The sequence below is a fragment of the Manihot esculenta genome, chromosome 11, assembly GCF_001659605.2.
Source record: "Manihot esculenta cultivar AM560-2 chromosome 11, M.esculenta_v8, whole genome shotgun sequence".
NCBI lineage: Eukaryota > Viridiplantae > Streptophyta > Magnoliopsida > Malpighiales > Euphorbiaceae > Manihot > Manihot esculenta.
The window spans coordinates 7,202,355-7,222,941 of record NC_035171.2 but is presented as its reverse complement, the minus strand read 5'-3'; the positions used below and the strand labels follow the sequence as shown (position 1 = coordinate 7,222,941).

Here is a 20,587-nt window from a genome sequence, read left to right as displayed (position 1 = left end):
CTGGGGTCCTGGTCTTCCTGTCATATATATATATGTGTATATAACACCTGTTAACTTACCATTGCCAGGGCACGGCAGGCACCTGGGCTTCCTGTCATTTGCCAGGCCGTAGAATGGGGTCCTGGTCTTCCTGTCTGGACCTAGCTTGGATCACTCAGCATTTACCCACATCAACAAATATAAATGCAATGCAACATCTTCGTGGGTCTAGTGCAACAACCTATACATATTCATGATGCATGAAACATGATAAAACATTTAATTTCTCAATTTAAAAGATTTAGTTTAGTTCCACTCACCTCTGGCTGACTTTGTATAAACTCTGCAGGTTCTGTAGCAGTGCTCACTGCTGACCACTCTGGTTCCTCTGATCTGTTCCTACACAGATGGACACATATGAGGGACCAAACCAACTCTAGAACATCTCTATAAACTCCCCCAAAAGCCCTCTAAAAGATCCTAAAACAAACACATATAGCATGCAAAAGAAGGCTGGACAGGGCACTTTCGGCGGCAGGTTCGGCGGCCGAAAGTCCCGTCCAGAGACGAAACTCACATACTTTTGGCAGCCGAATCCTCTACCTTCGGCGGCCGAAAGTCCTCTTACTAATCTTCGGGGGCACCTTTGGCAGCCGAATGTCTCGTCCAGAGACGAAACTCAACCTTCGGCGGCACTTTCGGCGGCCGAACCTTGCCTCCAGAGACAAAAGTCCAAACTTTCGGAAGCAAGCTTTGGCAGCCGAAACTGCCTCCACAAGGGGTTCAGCGGCCGAACCTTCCTTCGGCGGCCGAACCTGGCTTTGCCAAAAGGGCAGAGACTTGCTCTGCTTCATGCAAACTTCCCCCAAAACTTACCCAACATGCAAAACAACTACTCCCAACTAGCACATACCATATATCATGCATAAAAGAGGTCCAAAACTAACCTATAACCTCAACAAACATCACAAATAACACTTAAGCATACATGAACATGCCAAGATCACCAAAACCTCCCTTAAACCTAATCATGCATACTACCCATACAAACTTCTTAAAACCTTCAAAAAGCATACTAGAAGCTTAGGATCTTCACTTACCTTTTGAAGAACTCAAGGTTGAAGGATCCTAACGTGGAGTTATGAAGAAAATCTCTCCCAAAGCTCCAAGCTTCCAAACTTGATTATTTTGCTCAAAACCTTCAAAACATCCCAAAACTCTTAAAACTTTGGAAGATTTGGTGAAAAATCATGGAAAACATCAAAGTCAACATGAGGGGGTCTTGGCTCACCTCTGGCTGCTGGTGAAAGAGAAATATCCTCCTCTCACCGACCAATGGCCCTTTTATAGGTGGCTGGCCAAACCACCTTCGGCAGCCGAACGTGAAGCCGAAACCATGCAATGTTCGGCGGCCGAAAGTGCCCTTCGGCGGCCGAACCTTTGCATTTCTCCCTTGTTGCTTTTCATTCAAAAACTCTTCCTTTATACACTTTAAAACATTAAAACTCTTTAAAAACATACTTAAAACATTAAAACATAACCCGACACCCCTTCTGGGCATTCCGACATCCGAATTCCACCGGACAATGGGAATTCCGATGCCGTACTCTAGCCGGGTATTACATCGACGCTCTTCTACTGAGAGGGCGGAAAAGACTCCAAGAATTATTTCTGAAGTGGCTGAGGACGCCGGGCTGGCGAGGACGGATCCCGCCCTTCCTCCTGTGGATGCTTCTGATGTGGGGCTTGAAGTTCCCGCTGTTGCTAAGGAGGAGGTCCCCAAGGTGGGGCTCGAGGCCCCCATTACTGAAGAGGAAGCTCCAGGGAATAGTAGGGAGGTTATTCTCGTAGACGAAGATGTCCAGGAGGCTCCTACCGGGGATGTTGGATCTAGTCCTGCTAATGACGGAGGAGTCATAGAAAAGTCTGGGGATAAGCGTCCTACCATCCCCAAAACGTCTGCCCCAGCTCCTGCTCGGAAGAAATCCAGGGCCTCCAAGGGATCAGCTCCAACTCTCCCTCCTATTGGAAATAAAAAAGAAGCTTCCAAGGGATTAGCTCCAGCTCTCCCCCCTCTTGAAAAGAAGAAAGATGTTCCTTTTGTACCGCTGTTGTCTGCTCCTGACAACGACATTTTGAACGCTGAGGACATCACTCATCAGACTTCGGCGAGCGTTGTAGCAAAGATCTTGCGGGAGCGAATGTTCGGGGGAATCACGGATGCTTCGGACTCTCGTCTGCTTGCTTTGACCGGCCATTTGGCTGGCTTCACATGAGAGCAAGCAGCCTTCCGGTCTCTACCTCGAGGGGAGCTTGGAGATAGGATTAGGGAGATGCTCCTGATGGTAAGTTGTTCGTTTCAATTTCTGCTCGTATTCCAATTTTCTTTGTTTCTTTGTTCTGACAGCTTTCTCTTTTTGTACTAGGTGATGGGCCTTTTCATGGAGGTGGACGCTCGTGACCTCTTTCTCCGAGAATCTGTTGATCGCCGGATCGAGGAGGCGCGTCTGGAGGAGAACCTGTCTGCGACCAGTGATGCCAATAGCAACCTCGCGGCAGCTCGAGAGCATGCTAGGTCTCTAGAGGCGGAGTTGTCTCACGCTCGGAGGGTTCTTAAAGAGTCTGACGATAGGGCAACTGCTGCTGAAGTCCGCTGTGAAGAAGTCCTGAAGCAGCTGTCCTCCACGGTAGATGCCCTTCGTGAAAGGGACGAGGCTATGATTCAGAGGGATGAGGCCCAGCGTCAGTATGAGGCCTTGAAGGCTGATTTTGAAGGAGTCCAGGCTCTTCTTAACAAGGTGGAGGTCCAGAAGGAGGGGGCACTAGCTCGGGTCGAGGTTCTCGAGCAGGAGTTGAGTAAGAGTTCAAATCGTATCAGAGACCTGGCTTCAGCGGCAGAGGAGTTTAAACTTCATAATCAAAAGCTCTGCCATGAGGTCAGGACTTTGGAGCATAAATGCTCGGCCTTGCTCGAGGATGCCAGATTAGCTGAAGACAAAGTCCAGCTGGAGTGTGAGAGGCGCCTGGTGGAGTACAAAGAGTCTCCCGAGCTGAAAAAAGAGATCAAGCAGGCCTGTGAAGCTCGCCTCCAGGATTATAAAAGTTCTTCTGAATTTAAAGCCAAGATAGCTGAGGCCTGTGAGAAGCGACTTGTGGAGTTCCAAGGCTCTGATGAGATGAAGACAGCCATATGAAACAAGGGCTTTCGCATGTTCGTCTCTGGATACAACCGGGGCCTAAGGACAGCCAGTTACGCTCCCTCCACCCCGTTGGCTGAACTTCAAGCTGCAGAGGAAGACTCTGATGGCGAGGCGGTGCTTTACGGGGAGAATGACAGACCTCTGCCCAAAAGAGCTTCTCGCACTGCAGCTGGGCCTTCTGAGGCAGAACCCGAGCTGGGGAATGACGATGCTGGGCCTCAAGGGCAGGAGATCGTGCCTTTCGTGGGCACTGGGGGGTCTGGACAGGAGGATGTTGGGCCTCCCATAGATAGTAATGTAAATAATGTAAGTGTAGATAGTACAGAGGGTAATGTAGATGATAATGCCCCTAGGCATGTAAGTCCTTTAAGGACTGTTTTTCCCTCAGTAGAATAGGCTGTAAAGTAGGTTGTAATTACTTTTTCTTTTTAATGAAATTTAATTTTCAAATTGTGTTGGTATTTTGAGTTATTTTGATTGTTATTTATTTCTCTAGCTTTATTCGTACTTGAGCTGTTCCTACCTCTGCTTGTTCTTCCCTCCTTATCGGGCTACTTATTCTGTTTAGATAGTCTGACTTGTTTAATTTTAAAGATTTGAGAATGAGACACATAAACTGTGCCTAATAAACTTGGTAAGGAATTGACTACATCGCCTTTCATTCCTTGCCCCTCAGTCAATCAGGGCTGAAGACTTAGCAAGAGACTTAGTCTCTGACTTATAATCTTTTCTAATTTCACAAGGGCATTCTTATCTATAAATTTTCTCCGAGCTGGATTTGCCTTAAGGCCAAGATCTTCAGGCTGTACTTTTATAGATTTCGACCTCTTTAGGTTTTTACTATGAGCTCGGTTTTGAACAACTGACTTAATGTCTTCAACTTTTCTTTCCATTATTTCACATATACGAGCTTGGGCGTGTAGCCCTTTATAACCAAAGCAAGATGTATCACGTACCTTTTAAAATGGTGAGCAGGATTGGCCTCCTTGTTTTTAGTTCTGTTCTGACAAGAACTGAAGCTGGGGTCATCTGCTCACGCCTATTGGATTTCTCCTCAGATTGCCCCTTTACCTCCTCAGCATTTATTACATGAGTGGTGAGGGGGTAAATCCCTAGACTTTATTTGTAACTGTGCGGCTCCATTTTAGACCAATTTACCTCTCTTTCGGTTTATGAGCTCGGACATCTGGTCCCTCTTGAAGTGACCCATTGCCAGTAGGTGCGGTCTGGGCTGTATGCTCCACTGGGATGGGGAGTTCAGCTTTTTTTTTTTTTTTTTTGTCGTTTTCCCCTCCCAAGGTCATTTTTGCCAAGTGTTTGTTCACTGTGAGTTAATCCGAGCTGTGGGCAAGGTCTCTTGCTTTTGTCATGAGTCCGTTCATTCAGCGGATTAAGGAGCTCAGATTTTTGTTCTTTGCTTAGGCTTTTGCACTATCTGTGTGACGGGCTCAGGAGTTCAGAATTTTGTCCTCCTCATTGTGACGTCAATACTTAATTTCTTGCTTTCTTGTTGAGCCTTATACGGGCTGTATTTTTGCTCCAGGAGATCTTACGGGATCCTGGCCGTTTTTTGTTCCGATCTTGGAGATCTCGCCGGCCGTTTTTGCTCCAGGAGATCTCACGGGATCCTGGCCGTTTTTGCTCCAGGAGATCTTACAGGATCCTGGCCGTTTTTCCTCCGGAGAGATCTTGGGGATCCCGCCGGCCGTTTTTGCTCCAGCAGATCTTACGGGATCCTGGCCGTTTTTGCTCCGGGGAGATCTTGGGGATCCCGCCGGCCGTTTTTGCTCCAGGAGATCTTACGGGATCCTGGCCGTTTTTGCTCCGGGGAGATCTTGGTGATCCCGCCGGCCGTTTTTGCTCCAGGAGATCTTACGGGATCCTGGCCGTTTTTGCTCCAGGGAGATCTTGGTGATCCCGCCGGCCGTTTTTGCTCCAGGAGATCTTACGGGATCCTGGTCTTCTACCTCCAAGAGGTCTCTATGTCTCAAGGAGGTCTTCTGACATCTGTTCTTTTCTTTTCCTGAGAGAGTTAATACTCACAATAATAGAGATAATCATTGCATTATTATAAGATGGTGTTATTTCATTTATTCATGTTTTCATAGTACAAGAATTTCTTTTCACAAATATTCTAAGGAAAGTACCTCTTCTGCTTCACCAGCTTATTCAACCTTTTGTTCCTCCAACGATCATGTTGATGGTTCCACTGGACCCATCATTCACTGGCCCTACTCCCATTCTCCTGAGTGTCTGCGCTGCTGGGTTCGGCTAAGGCCTTTGTCCTTCCGGTTTCTTTATAAAGTTCTTGAGGTGTCCCCTCTTTATCAGCCTCTTGATCTCAACAATCAACTGGAAGCAGTTATTGGTATCGTGGCCGTGCGTGCGATGGTACTGACAATATTTATCAGGATCTCGCTGGTTTGCTTCCGTTTTCATCTGTCTGGGCCATTGGAGGAACTCCTTATCCTGGATGGCCATGAGCACTTCGGCTTTAGAGGCATTAAGAGGGGTCGGCTTTTCTGGAACCCACGAAGGGAGTGGCCTCTGTTTTGAGACCCGAGAAGGGAGAGGTCTTTGGTCCCTTCGCTCCCAGGGTTGCCTGTAAGGCTCAGGCCTCTTGTCATGCTTTTTCTCGTGTCTCTCCGGCCTTCCTTCCTCTAGTGCTTTCCCCTTATCTGTCGCTCCCCCGGCGAACCTGCTTGTCACCAAGGCATCATCCTGCCTTATGTATTTTTCAGCCCGCTTCATCAGCTCGGCCAGTGAGGTCGGAGGCTTCCTGCTCAATGAGCCAAAGAACTCGGCAGAGGTCATCCCCTTCTGCATGGCTTCCACTGCCCTTCCCTCATCGAGCTTGGGAATCTGTAGGGCCTCCGTATTGAAACGGGCGACGTACTCCCTGAGTGATTCGTCTCTCCTCTGCCTGATCATCTCCAGGTAGCTCATCTTTCTATCTGCGGGCACCCCGACGATAAATCGACTGATGAAGCGAATGGCCAGATCTCCAAAGCTGCTGATACTTCCGGCCTCAAGTTTATTAAACCATGCCCGCGCGGGCCCCGAGAGTGTCTGATGAAAAGATCTCCTTCGTCCCCACAGATGGCACCACTTGATGATCTGAGATCCCGAAAATAGGGTTTTACAATGGGTTCTGTAAGACTGAAAAAAGCTTAGACCTAGAGGAGAGTATTTCTCCTTTTATATGTTTTCTTTTGTCCGCTAGTGACGTGTAACATAATGTATGTCATTGGGCCACCTGTCCCTGTCACGTTGATATGGACGTACGAGGAAATCAGATTGCTGCCCCATGCGTAACGGCCCTTGATTCTCCCCGGACACGCATGCGGATGGTCCCACAAGGCGAATGGGCTGAACTCCTTCCTGATTCCTAGTTGGGCCGAAAGATAAGGTTAATACTAGGCCCAAAGGGGATCAATTCATTGGGCCGGAAGAGCTGGGCCGGCCTGATTGAAGAATCTGACTGGAGCCCGGTCTTTGAGCTGAGTGGGCTGGACCTGGCTCTTGGAGGAGACTTAGAAGCCTTCAGATTATGGGCTGTCCTAATGGGCCTGGCCTTAGACTGGGCAAAAAAATCCAGCGGTCATCAGAGTTAATTGCTTATTATCAAATTTGAATCCAAACCATTTTCATTCATTATAATATATATAATTTTATAATTAAATTCAATTCAAACCATATATTACTTTATTGGTTAACTAATGATTAACTATTTAAATCATCTATCATTTTCGCACTCTATCAACCATTAAAATCAATATATTAGTTAATGATATATTAATTATGAAATACAATTAAAGATCATCAAAGTTTCAACGATAAATTTATTAATATAATAAAAGCATAATTAAAAAATATAAATCATAAAGTATCATAAAAAATTAAATGAAAATAAAATAATTAAATTTAAATATTAAATTTCAAATAATAATAATGAAGTAAAAAATATTTAATTAATTTTATAAATTATACACTTTTAAATCTTCTAAATTTTAGAAAAAGTTTAATTTTAAAATAAAAATTTTAATTTTAATTTTTTTAGAAATTAAAAAATAAAATAAAATAATAAAATATTTTACATATTATTTTAATTATTTTCAGAAATGCGACTAATTTAATTTTATAAAAATTAAAAAATAAAATATATTTTACACATTATTTTAATTTTTTTTAAAATATGACTTTTTAAAATTTTACACAAATTATACATATTAATTTAATTTTTTCATAAATATGACTAATTTTAATTTTAGAGAAATTAAAAAATTATTACATCTAAAATAATTTTTAAAAAATAAAATAACAAAATTAGATTGCTATCAAATACATTGAAACAGCAATTCCAAGTTTTTCAAGTTGCATAAATTAAGAGGAAACATTTAGAGTACATGTTAGAAAATCAAGCAGCAAACTCCAAGAAACACAAAGTACTAACAACACTATCCAAACGACAATAAAGATTTTCAAAAATTAGAACAATAGTTAAATATAAAAAAAAAATACAGCTAAAAGATAAGATATTCGGCTTGAAATAACATATCTGGTACAGAACCTTTTTATTTGCTCATCACTCCGTGATTCAGAAGCCATGAAAGCACCTCATGGCCCTAGCATTCTTGCAGCAAAGTAAACCCAAGAACCAGTCCTTTAAAATTGCATCAATCTAGAGTTCTTTTCCTTCCTAAACACTAGAAACCAGTATCCATATTGCCCTAAGGTTCTTCCATTTCCACTAGACCAACATCCTTAGAAACCAGAATTCTACCACAATCAAAATAAGGGCAACATCAACATTAAAACCAAATATATATATATATATATCTATATATATATATATATATATATATATATATTGTATTACAATGTGTCTTTCCGTCAGACTATTGCTTGAAATCAGTTCCGACAAACCCAAATGGAAATTGAATAAATACAAACATCAACATAATAAAACCACAACATGCGCCAATACCTGTTGATGCGGAGGATTACTGCCAACACCAATAGGATTGTGACATAGGCTCCACTAAAACTCCAATAGAACCACACCATATCAATACTCCCTTCATCTTCCTCTTCTACATCAGCAGATGGTGGCGGTGTTTGTGGAGCTTCATCACTTTTGCAGCTCTTATGAATGCGTTCTCCACAGAGACCAGGATTACCTCTGTAATTGTTTTCATCGAAAGTTCCAAATTGGGCTCCATTAGGAACTCTACCTGACAAATTGTTGTATGAAACATTGAAAGTTTCCAAAAAGGTCAGCGCAACTAGTTCACTCGGGATTTCACCACTCAAATTATTGTTGCCAAGATCTAAGCTCTCTAAACTCCTTAGATTTGAAAAACTGACTGGTATAGATCCTATTATATGATTGTGAGACAAATTCAATGATCGAATTTCATGCAGGTCTCCAATTTCTTGAGGAATGCTGCCACTTAACTCATTGCATGATAGATCTATTCCTGCCATTGAGTTGATAATATCACCCTTGTAGGAGTTGTATCTATATTTCGTTGCAAATTCCACTTCCACAATTTCTGAAGAATACCAATCTACCCATGGCAAATTGAGATAAGCGATTTCATCGGGATTACTCAAAAGGAAACCCACAAAATATGGAATATCAAATACTTCCATCATCCCAAATGGTATGTTATTGCCAAAAGAAATGTTACTAAAGCATGCAGGTACGGAACCAAAAAGTAAGTTGCGTGAAAGATCCATTATATTCGCATTTCTTAATTCACACAACTGATTAGGAATACGGCCGTGTAATGCATTCCCTCCCAATGAAAGCACTTGCAATTCACAGAACTGACCTATCCAAGATGGAATATTTCCAGAAAAATTGTTATCCCTCAGATCAAGTGCCACTAAATTAGGACTTCTAAGAAGCTCATGGGGTATGGGTCCACTTAGATTGTTCTTTTGTAAAAACAGAAAGAGCAATGATGAAGAATTGAAGCAGGAAGGCATAGACCCATACAACCTATTTTTTGAGAGATCTAAAAAGACAAGATCGGTCAGATTACATAGAAGTCTGGGAATTGGACCGGATACCTTGTTATTGGATATGTCAAAAAATTTGAGGCTTGATAGGCTGCGGCTATTCAACAAGTCTGCACCTACCATCGCACTGAAGTTGTTGTTTTTCATATCCAACACCGTCATGCTTCTCAAGTTCATACCCTGAGGAAAAACGTTCCCTTGAAAATTGTTGTTTGATAGAATCAGTGCACAATTCATGGTACAATTTGCGAACAGACTTCTTGGCAATTCTCCCGAGAAATTATTATGGGATAAATCCAAAATAGATAGTGATGTCGTCTCACTGATTGAAGAAGGAACATTACCACCGAAATTATTCCTCGACATGTTTATATATTCCAGTCTTGGGAGGACCTCTCCAAACTCCTTCGGCAGCATACCAGTGAGATTATTGCTCGAAATATCTAACTCAACGAGATCATGCTTGAAATTGGGCAGCTGAAATGTTCCTGTGAATGAGTTGTTTCTCAAATTCATAACTACTAACTTGGAATTATTTTGTAAGATCCAAGTGGGGAACGTTCCAACCAACGTATTATGAGAAAGATCAATAAAGCGTATGTCATACTGGTAATGAAGAAAGCTAGGAATAGCTCTAGTTCTCACGTTTAAGCTGCAATTTGATAATTGAATGTACTTGAGTTGAAATGCAGGAAACCATGTTGGATTTTCTGTTTCCACTTCTAGCCTGCTATTTCCAGGAGAGAGTATAAATGCTTCAAGTTTTGAGTGGTTGGCCAAAGCGCTAAATGAGAATGAGCCTTCAAACTCATTGCCATGAAGAAGCAAATACTTGAGGGATGTGAGTTCAGAAACAATAGATTGAATGTTTCCACTCAACTGATTGAATGACAGATCAAGAAATTGGAGGTTGGTCAAGTTGCCAATACATTCTGGAAGAGGGCCAGAAAAATGATTTCCTTGGAGATGCAACTCGACCAAACTTTTCAGTCCGCATAATCCTAAGATAGAAAAATATTAATCAAATGAAAAAAAATTTTAAGAAAAATTTAGAATTTAATTAGTGTCCAAAATGTATTTAACTATTATTTTGTGTATGATATCATTCAAAATGTTATTATATTATATTTAATTATGCTATTATTAGCTGACCTAACTGAATATAAATAAGTACTTTTTTTATATATCTATTTATGAGTGCTCTATATATATATATTAACGAAGCTCATTTTTTAAACCATATACATAAAATTTGATTTTAAAAAATTTATAATGTGATCATAAAACTCTACAACTATCTTAATTTTTAAAAAAAAGTACAAAATAATAGCACTAAATAGTATATAATCATAATTATATTATAATTTTAATTCATTAAAATTATTTAATTAATTTATTTTAAATATAATTATTCTAATAAATCTCGAGTTTTATAAGTAATATTAGTAAAAGAATAATATTTAATTATAATTTTTAATTATAAATTGTGATAAAATGAAGGTAAGGAAAGTAAATTCAAGATTAATCAAACCAAATGAACCTTCCATTGAATTTAACATGGTACTAAGGAGCTTCTAATGATAATAATATGCTTTTATTGAATCTATTTCCACTTATATCTAACTTTACCAATCTTTCAAAACTTATAAAATATTCTGCATTTAAATAAAGATAATGAAAAAAAAAGTCAAATTTTTTATCAAAATTATTATTTAATCTAATAGTTTTGATTGTCATATATATACATTCATACATATAGTTTCATTCATTAAAAATCTTTCATACTATTGCAGCCAAGAATAAAAGTCTTAAGTGATGTAAAAGTACCGAATGATAGTAAGAAAAAACTTTAAAAATATATTTAAAATTTTATGTAATTTTTAATTATGTGTATTTTTTTAATTCACATAACAAATAATAAATATTCATCGATTTTAATTATTTTAATTTAATCTGTTTTATATATTTATATTAATTTGAAATCTTAACGTATAAATTAATAATGATGATGAACAAGATTAAAAAAAATGTTACTAAAGATTATATTTCTCAATCATATATATATATAAAAAATACTTTTCTTTTTAAGTATAAACTTTAGTTATTTTGTAGCTAAACACTTATTTTATTCAAAAATATTTTAATAAAATTATGATTTACATTTTATTTATCTTAAAATTTGATTTTAATTATATTATTTTAATGCAAAGTATGAATTTATGTATATACATAATATATATAATAACATAGAGAAATATTTTAGTTTACACATAGTTTTGTAAAATCATATATAAAAACATTTGATAAATTCATTTAACTTTTTAAAAAAGAAATGAATTTATAAATACAAAAATAAGAGATTTAAAGTTTACCTTTAAATGATAGGATGCCGTTGAAACGGTTATTACTTATATCCAAGGATGTTAAATTCTTCAAATTCTTTAATTCTGCAAAATATTGTAGAATGAAATAGAATGTTGTAATATAATGAATGTAAGGAAAACAAATATAAGATTAATCAAACATACCTTGGATAGGGAATGAACCATCCATTGAATAAAACATGCCACTAAAAATTAAAGTGTTGAGTGATGTAAGAGCTCCCAATGATGATAATATGCTTTTATTGAATCCATTCCTACTAATGTCTAATTTCTCCAATCTTTCAAAACCTGTAAAATATTTCGCATTTAAGTAAGGGTAATGAAAAAAAAAATCAAATTTTTTATCAAAATTACAATTTAATTTAATAGTTTTGATTGTCATACATATATATATTTCTTATTTATATATTCAATCCTAATAAATATTATATGTATAGTAATTTCTTATATTATTTTCGGTGATATTTATTTAAATTTATTATTAACTGTAATTTAAATGATAAAAAATAATTTTAATTATCTCTCAAATTTTATTTTATCAATAAAATGGTATTTCAATTAAATTTTTATTTAATTTAAAAATATAATATATATTATGCGTAGAGTATAATAAATATAATATTTTTATTTTTTTCCAATATGAGTTATAAATATTCATATTTATAATTTATTCATTAAATATTTGTTATGTGTAACAAGACATATGTAAGTTTAGGTGAATTAAATAATTAATCATCATTTTCATAATTTATATATAAACAAATAGTGTGCTTCGCATTATAAATAATAGATTACTGTTTATTTTCTTAATAATTAAATAAAAATAAAAAATTTATCAAATTGTACAAACAAGTAAAAAAAATCAAATTAACTAATGTATTAATTAATTTGGTGAAGATTTTTATAATAAATAATGAAAATTTTAATAAAATTATTTTAACACTCTTATTTAAAATGTATTTTATTTTAAGGACCAGCATATATTCAATAGATATATAAATTATAAATCTAAAAAAATATATACTCATTCTGTTTTATAATTTTTTATATTTTATTTTTTTATATATATTAAAAAATATAATTTTTTTATTAACTTTTCAATTACACTCATTTTAAATATATTAAATTTTATTTAATATTAAAAAAATATTTTGAAAAGTTTATTAAAAATAAAATAAAATAAAATAAGATTACAGTAATCAATTTATATATTACTACAGTATAAAAAATTAAATAATAATTTTAAGATAGCTAAAAAAATTAGAAATTAAATAATAATTTTAAGATAGCTAAAAAAATTAGAATGTGATATATAGAGTAAAAAATTTATATTTATTGTATTTAGACGTATTATATCTATATATATTTTAAATATAAATATAACATATACTCCATTCCCTCATAATTTTTATTTATATTTTTCTTTTTTAATTATTTTAAAATTATTATTTATTTTTTACTATAATAACATATAAATTCACTATTATAATTCTATTTTATTTTATTTTATTTTTAAAAAATTTTTTAAAATATCTTTTAGTATTTAATAAAATTTAATATTTTAAGAGACATATAATTGAAAAATTAATAAATTTTTTTATTTTTTTAATATATATAAAAAGCAAAGTATGTGACAAATGAAATATTTATTTAAATATAAAGTTATTTTATTTTATTTTATTAAATAAAATTTTAAGGATAATTTTAAAAAATTGAAAATAAGATCAAGAGTATATAGTAATGATTCAATCAGTAACAAACAATAACGTTGCATATGAAACTATCATTTTATTAATAAAATCAAATTTTAATGGCTAATTTGTTTCGCTTTAAATTAAAAGAGCTAATGGTTTTTGAAATTTCTCATAATTTTAATAAAAAATAAAAAAATTTAAAATGAAATATGAGATAATAATATTATGATGAACTTTAATAACTAATTTATTTCACTTTAAACAAAAGGAACTAATAATAGTCATTAAATTTGAGTGTGAAGAAAATAATTCCAATAATCAAATATACCTTGATTAGGAAATGAACCTTCCATGAGATTGTAACTGAGAATCAAAGTATTGAGTGATGGAAGAGCAGCCAATGATGATAAAATGTTATTATTGAAACTATTTCCACTAATGTCCAACTCCTCTAATCTTTGAAAGCCTGTATACCACATAATTTGTATGTTATTTCATAATACAATTAATTAATTAATTAATTAATCATTTTCACATAATTAATTAATGTGATAAACATTTTATTTAAATTTATTATTAACTGTGATTTAAATTAAATCACAAAAAAAAATAATCTTAATTATCTCTTAAATTTTATTTTGTTAATAAAAGGGCTTTTTAATTAAAATTTTTAATTAATTTTAAAATATAATATATATTAACCTAAAGTATACTATATATAATATTTTTATTATTTTTTTTATATGAGTTGCACATTCAATTAAATAATTTATCTTAAATTTTTATAAAAAATAAATAAAACATATCAAATTGTATAATAAATATTATACTTTATATATTCTTATGTTTCTTAATTATATATATTCAATTATAATAAATATTATACTTTATATATTGTATTATTTTGACATGTTTATAATTATCTTTCAGTTATTTTTAATTTTTATTTTTTTAGTTATCATGATTTTGCAGAACTATTAAAAACATATGGCAACTCCACTTATTTTTCATAAAAAATAATTACTTTAGAAAAGACAATTCATCTAGAGGATTTAAAGTTTGCCCGCATTTTATATAATTAAGTATTTATTAATTTTAATATTTTTAATTTAACTTTCTTTATATATATATCAAAAATTTTAAAATAGCGATGATGGACAATGTTAAAAAAAAAATTAATGTTGCTTGATATTATATTTCTCAATTATAAAAGAAAAATACCTTTTTAAACATAAATTTTAGTTATTTCGTAATTAAACACTTATTTCAATTAAAAATATTTTAATAAAATTATAATTTATATTTTATTTATTTTAAAATTTAATTTTAATTATATTACTTTACTGCAAAATATAAATTTATGTATATCTATAATATATATAATAAATATAACTAAACACTTATTTCAGTTACAAATATTTTAATAAAATTATAATTTATATTTTATTTATCTTAAAATTTAATTTCAATTATATTATTTTAACACAAAATATGAATTTATGTATATAATAAATCTTAAAAATAATGAAGAGAAATATTTTAGTTTCTATATGATTTTGTAAAATCATATATAAAAATATTTAAGAAATTCATTTATTTTTTATAAAATTAAATAATTTATAAATGTAAATATAAGAAATTTAAAATTTATCCATTAAAATTACTATAACTTATATCCAAAAATGTTATTTCATATCAAAACTTTATGTAAATTTATTATTAACGGTAATTTAAATGATAAAAAATCATCCTAGTTATCTCACAAATTTTATTTTCTCTTTAATTATAATTTTATTTAATTTAAAAATACAATATATATTATGCCTAGAATATAATAAATATAATATTTTTATTATTTCTCATTATGGGTTTCGCATTATTTATTTGTGTAAATAAATAAAAAATATTAAATTATATAAAATAAATGAAAAATTATCAGATTAGAGCTTCTGGAAAATAATTTTTATTTTTAAAAAAAAATATTTTTCACATAATAATTTATTTTTTATTATCTAATTCTAATCTAACAAAAAAAATCACTGAATATATGTATATATATCATGCAATTCCAAAATTACTTTTATTTTTATGATAACAGATAGAAAATATATATATATAAAATTTTAAGTTATTTTTAATTATATGTACTTTTTAATTATGTCAATATTTTTTAATATTTTATAAAATTAATATATTTAAGAGAATATAATTAGAAAACTTATAAAAAATTATTTTTTTAATATGTGTAGAAAATAATAAAATTTAATATATATAAGAGTGTATAATTAGAAAATTTATAAAAAATTATTTTTTAAATACGTGTGAAAAAATAAAATAAACAAAAATTATAGAAGTAAAAAATTATAAAACTACGGCTTTCGGAAAATAATTTGTATTTTTAAAAAATATTTTTTACATAATAATTTATTTTTTATTATTTAATTTTAATTTTAAAATAAATATATATATCATGCAATTCTTAGTTTACTTTTATTTTTATGATAAAACACTGAAAACATATTTAAAAATTTTAGATCATTTTTAATTATGTGTATTTTTTAATTTCACATAGCAAATTATAAATATCTACTTTATATATTCTCATATTTCTTAATTATATATATTCAATTAATAATAAATATTATACATATGTATTGTATTATTTTTACATGTTTATAATTATCTTTCGATTATTTTTAATTTTATAGAAATTTCTTCTATTAAACTAATTAATAGATTACGTCAATATAATGATATTTTGTTGAAATTTATTATTAATTGTAATTAACTGTCTCAAAATTTTATTTTGTTAAATAATTATATATTTATATTTAAAACATAATATGCATAGAGTACGATAAATATAATTTTTTATAATTACTTCCCATAAAAGTGGTGCATTAAATCAATTAAATATTTATATTTATAATTTATTTATTAAATATTTATTAAGTGTAGTAAAACATATCTAAGTTTAGATACGCTGTGCATTAAATTTGAGATAGTAATATTATGATGATATTTAAAATTTCTCATGATTTTAATTAAAAAAATTAAAATAAAATATGAGATAGTAATATTATGATGAACTTTAATAACTAATTTGTTTCACTTTAAACAAAAAGGAACTAATAATAGTCATTAATTTGGTGATATATTAAATTTGAGTGTGAAGAAAATAATTTCAATAATCAAATATACCTTGATTAGGAAATGAACCTTTCATGTCATTGTCTCTAAGAATTAAAGTGTTGAGTGATGGAAGAGCAGCCAATGATGATAAGATGCTATTATTGAAAATATTCCAACTAAGGTCCAACTCCTCTAATCTTTGAAACCCTGTATACCATAGGACTTGTATGTTATTTCATAACACAATTAATTAATTAATCATTTTCACATAATTAAGTTGCAAAAAAATAAATATCTTGAAATAAAAAATAATCTTAATTATCTCTCAAATTTTATTTTCTTAATAAAAGGGCCTTTTAATTAAAATTTTAATTAATTTAAAAATATAACATATATTAACCCAGAATATACTAAATATAATATTTTTATTATTTTTCGATATGAGTTACACATTCAATTTGTAAGAATAATTCTATTAAAATATTTATAATATATAATTCATTTATTAAATATATTTTAATGGAATAAGACATAAGTAAAATGAGATGAATTGAATAATTTATCTTAAATTTTCATACTTTTAAATAAAATAATTAGTACTTCATATTACTTATTTATGTAAATAAATAAAAAAATATGAAATTGTATAATAGATATTATACTTTATATATTAAGTAAATTATAATTATCTACTTTATATATTCTTATGTTTTTTTAATTATATATATTCAATTATAATAAGTATTACACTTATATATTGTATTATTTTGACATGTTTGTAATTATCTTTCAATTATTTTTAATTTTTATTTTTTTAGTTATTATGATTTTGCAGAACTATTAAAAACATTTGACAACTCCACTTATTTTTCATAAAAAATTATTGCTTTAGAAAAGACAATTTATCTACAGGGATTTAAAGTTTATCCGTATTTTATATAATTAAGTATTTATCAATTTTAATATTTTTAATTTAACTTGCTTTATATATATATAGATAAAAAATTTTAATATTTATTAATTTTAATATTCTTAATTTAACTTGTTTTATATATGTATATAGATAAAAAATTTTAGAATAGTAATGATGGACGATTTTAAAAAAAATAATGTTGCTCGATATTATATTTTTTAATTATAAAAAAAATACTTTTCATTTTAGCATAAATTTTAATTATTTCATAGCTAGACACTTATTTCAGTTAAAAATATTTTAATAAAATTATGATTTATATTTTATTTATATTAAAATTTGATTTCAATTATATTATTTTAAAGCAAAATATGAATTTATATATATACATAATATTTATAATAAAATCTTAAAAATAATAAAGTGAAATACATGATTTTGTAAAATCATATATAAAAAACAGAGAAAAGCATTTATTTTGTATAAAAGTTCAATTTATAAATGTTTACTTTCTTAAACAATAGATTACTGCTTATTTTCTTAAAAATTAAATAAAAATAAAAAATTTATCAAATTGTACAAACAAGTAAAAAAATCAAATTAACTAATGTATTAATTAATTTGATGAAGATTTTTTTTTAATAAATAATAAAAATTTTATCACTCTTATTTAAAATATATTTTATTTCACATATTCGCATATATTCAATATATAAATTGTAAATGAGAAAAAATATACTCTTTTCGTTCTATTTTTTTTTAATTTACTTTTATATATATATTAAAAAATATAATTTTTTTATTAATTTTTTAATTATATCTATTTTAAACACATTAAATTTTATTAAATATTAAAAAATATTTTGAGAGATTTATTGAAATAAAATAAAATAAAATAGGACTATAATAATTAATTTATATATTATTATAATTTAAAAAAGAAAAATAAATAATAATTTTGAAATAGTTAAAAAAATAAATAAAAATTGTGAGACGAATAGAGTATTTATAATGTACAACATAAACATTTTTTAAAAAAATTCTTAAAAATTAGATTGCGATTTTAAAAATGATTTTAAAAAATTGAAAATAAGATCAAAAGTATGAAATTATTATTTTATTAATAATAAATTGCAGATGAAATTATTATTTTATTAATAAAATCAAACTTTAATGGCTAATTTGTATCCCTTTGAACTAAAATGATATTTAAAATTTCTCATGATTTTAATAAAAAAATTAAAATAAAATAAAATACGATAGTAATATTATGATGAACTTTAATAATTAATTTGTTTCACTTTAAATAAAAGAAATTAATAATAATTATTAATTTGGTGATATATTAAATTTGAGTGTGAAGAAAATAATTTCAATAATCAAATATACCTTGATTAGGAAATGAACCTTCCATGACATTGTAACTGAGAATCAAAGTGTTGAGTGATGGAAGAGCAGCTAATGATGATAAGATGCTATTATTGAAACAATTCCTACTAAGGTCCAACTCCTCTAATCTTTGAAAACCTGTATATTATACAACTTATATGTTATTTTATAATACAATTAATTAATTTATCACTTTTACATAATTAAATTGCAAAAAAATAAATATGTTGAAATAAAAAGTAATCTTAATTATCTCTCAAATTTTATTTTATTAATAAAAGGACTTTTTAATTAAAATTTTTAATTAATTTAAAAATATAATATATATTAGCCGAGAGTATACTAAATATAATATTTTTATTATCTTAAATTTTCATAAAAAATAAATAAAAAATATCAAATTGTATAATAAATATTATACTTTATATATTAAGCAAATTATAATTATCTACTTTATATATTCTTATGTTTTTTAATTATATATATTCAATTATAATAAATATTACACTTATATATTGTATTATTTTGACATGTTTATAATTATCTTTCAGTTATTTTTATTTTTTATTTTTTTAGTTATTATGATTTTGCAGAACTATTAAAAACATTTGATAATTCCACTTATTTTTCATAAAAATTAATTACTTTACAAATGAAAAGTCAATTCATCTATAAGCATTTAAAATTTACCCATAATTTATATAATTAAGTATTTATTGATTTTAATATTCTTAATTTAACTTGATGTATATAGATCAAAAATTTTAAAATAGTGATGATGGACGATTTAAAAAAAAAAAATACTTTTCATTTTAGCATAAGTTTTAATTATTTCATAGTTAGACACTTATTTCAGTTAAAAATATTTTAATAAAATTATGATTTATATTTTATTTATCTTAAATTTTGATTTCAATTATATTATTTTAATGCAAAATATGAATTTATGTATATACATAATATATATAATAAAATCTTAAAAATAATAAAGAGAAATATACGATTTTGTAAAATCATATATAAAAACAGAGAAAACCATTTATTTTGTATAAAAGAAATCAATTTATAAATGCTTATTTTCTTAAACAATAGATTACTGCTTATTTTCTTAAAAATTAAATAAAAAAAATTATCAAATTGTACAAAGAAGTAAAAAAAATCAAATTAACTAATGCATTAATAAATTTGGTGAAGATTTTTACAATAAATAATGAAAATTTTAATAAAATTATTTTAACACTTTTATTTAAAATGTATTTTATTTCACAGACCGGATATATTCAATAGATATATAACTTATAAATAAAAAAAATATATATTCCTTCCATTTCATAATTTTTTATATTTTATTTTTTTATATATATTAAAAAATATAATTTTTTATTCACTTTTTAATTACCCTCATTTTAAATATATTAAATTTTATTAAATATTAAAAAATATTTTAAGAGGTTTATTAAAAATAAAATAAAATTATAATAATTAATTTATATATTACTACAATTTAAAAAAATTAAATAATAATTTTAAAATAGCTAAAAAAATTAGAATGCAATACATAAACAACATAATAGTAAAAATATTATATTTATTGTATTTAGACATATTATATCTATATATATTTTAAATATAAATATAACATATACTCTATCCCCTCATAATTTTTATTTATGTTTTTCTTTTTTGATTGTTTTAAAATTATTATTTTTTTTACACTATAATAACATATAAATTGGCTCTTATAATTCTATTTTTAAAATTTTTTTTAAAATATCTTTTAGTGTTTAATAAAATTTAATATTTTAAGATGGATATAATTGAAAAGTTAATAAAATCTTTTTTATCCTTTTTAATATATATAAAAAAGCA

At 28.7% G+C, this 20,587-nt stretch overlaps 2 protein-coding genes and 1 pseudogene across 2 annotated transcripts; 1 reads left to right on the top strand and 2 right to left on the bottom strand.

Annotated features, from left to right (window-relative positions):
• LOC110626378 overlaps nucleotides 1–20,587 on the bottom strand; it is a 70,734-nt pseudogene that overhangs the window by 16,117 nt on the left and 34,030 nt on the right.
• On the top strand, nucleotides 2,313–3,173 carry LOC110625560 (leucine-rich repeat-containing protein 45-like). The gene is made up of 2 exons (XM_021771195.1): nucleotides 2,313–2,324; nucleotides 2,406–3,173. The coding sequence occupies exons 1-2, from the start codon at nucleotides 2,313–2,315 to the stop codon at nucleotides 3,171–3,173; spliced, it is 780 nt and encodes a 259-aa protein (XP_021626887.1).
• On the bottom strand, nucleotides 7,910–19,412 carry LOC110625561 (receptor-like protein 56). The gene is made up of 8 exons (XM_043961399.1): nucleotides 19,409–19,412; nucleotides 18,719–18,856; nucleotides 16,486–16,623; nucleotides 13,613–13,750; nucleotides 11,735–11,878; nucleotides 11,579–11,653; nucleotides 8,167–10,207; nucleotides 7,910–7,958 (listed from the first exon to the last, which is right to left on the bottom strand). The coding sequence occupies exons 1-8, from the start codon at nucleotides 19,410–19,412 to the stop codon at nucleotides 7,910–7,912; spliced, it is 2,727 nt and encodes a 908-aa protein (XP_043817334.1).

Excerpts from the sequence above, each read along its gene's own strand:
- LOC110625561 (XM_043961399.1), bottom strand. Across the intron at positions 13,751-16,485 it reads AGGTTCATTTCCTAATCAAG|GCTTTCAAAGATTAGAGGAG; the intron begins GTATATTTGATT and ends TGTGGTATACAG. Across the intron at positions 10,208-11,578 it reads CGGCATCCTATCATTTAAAG|GATTATGCGGACTGAAAAGT; the intron begins GTAAACTTTAAA and ends TTTCTATCTTAG.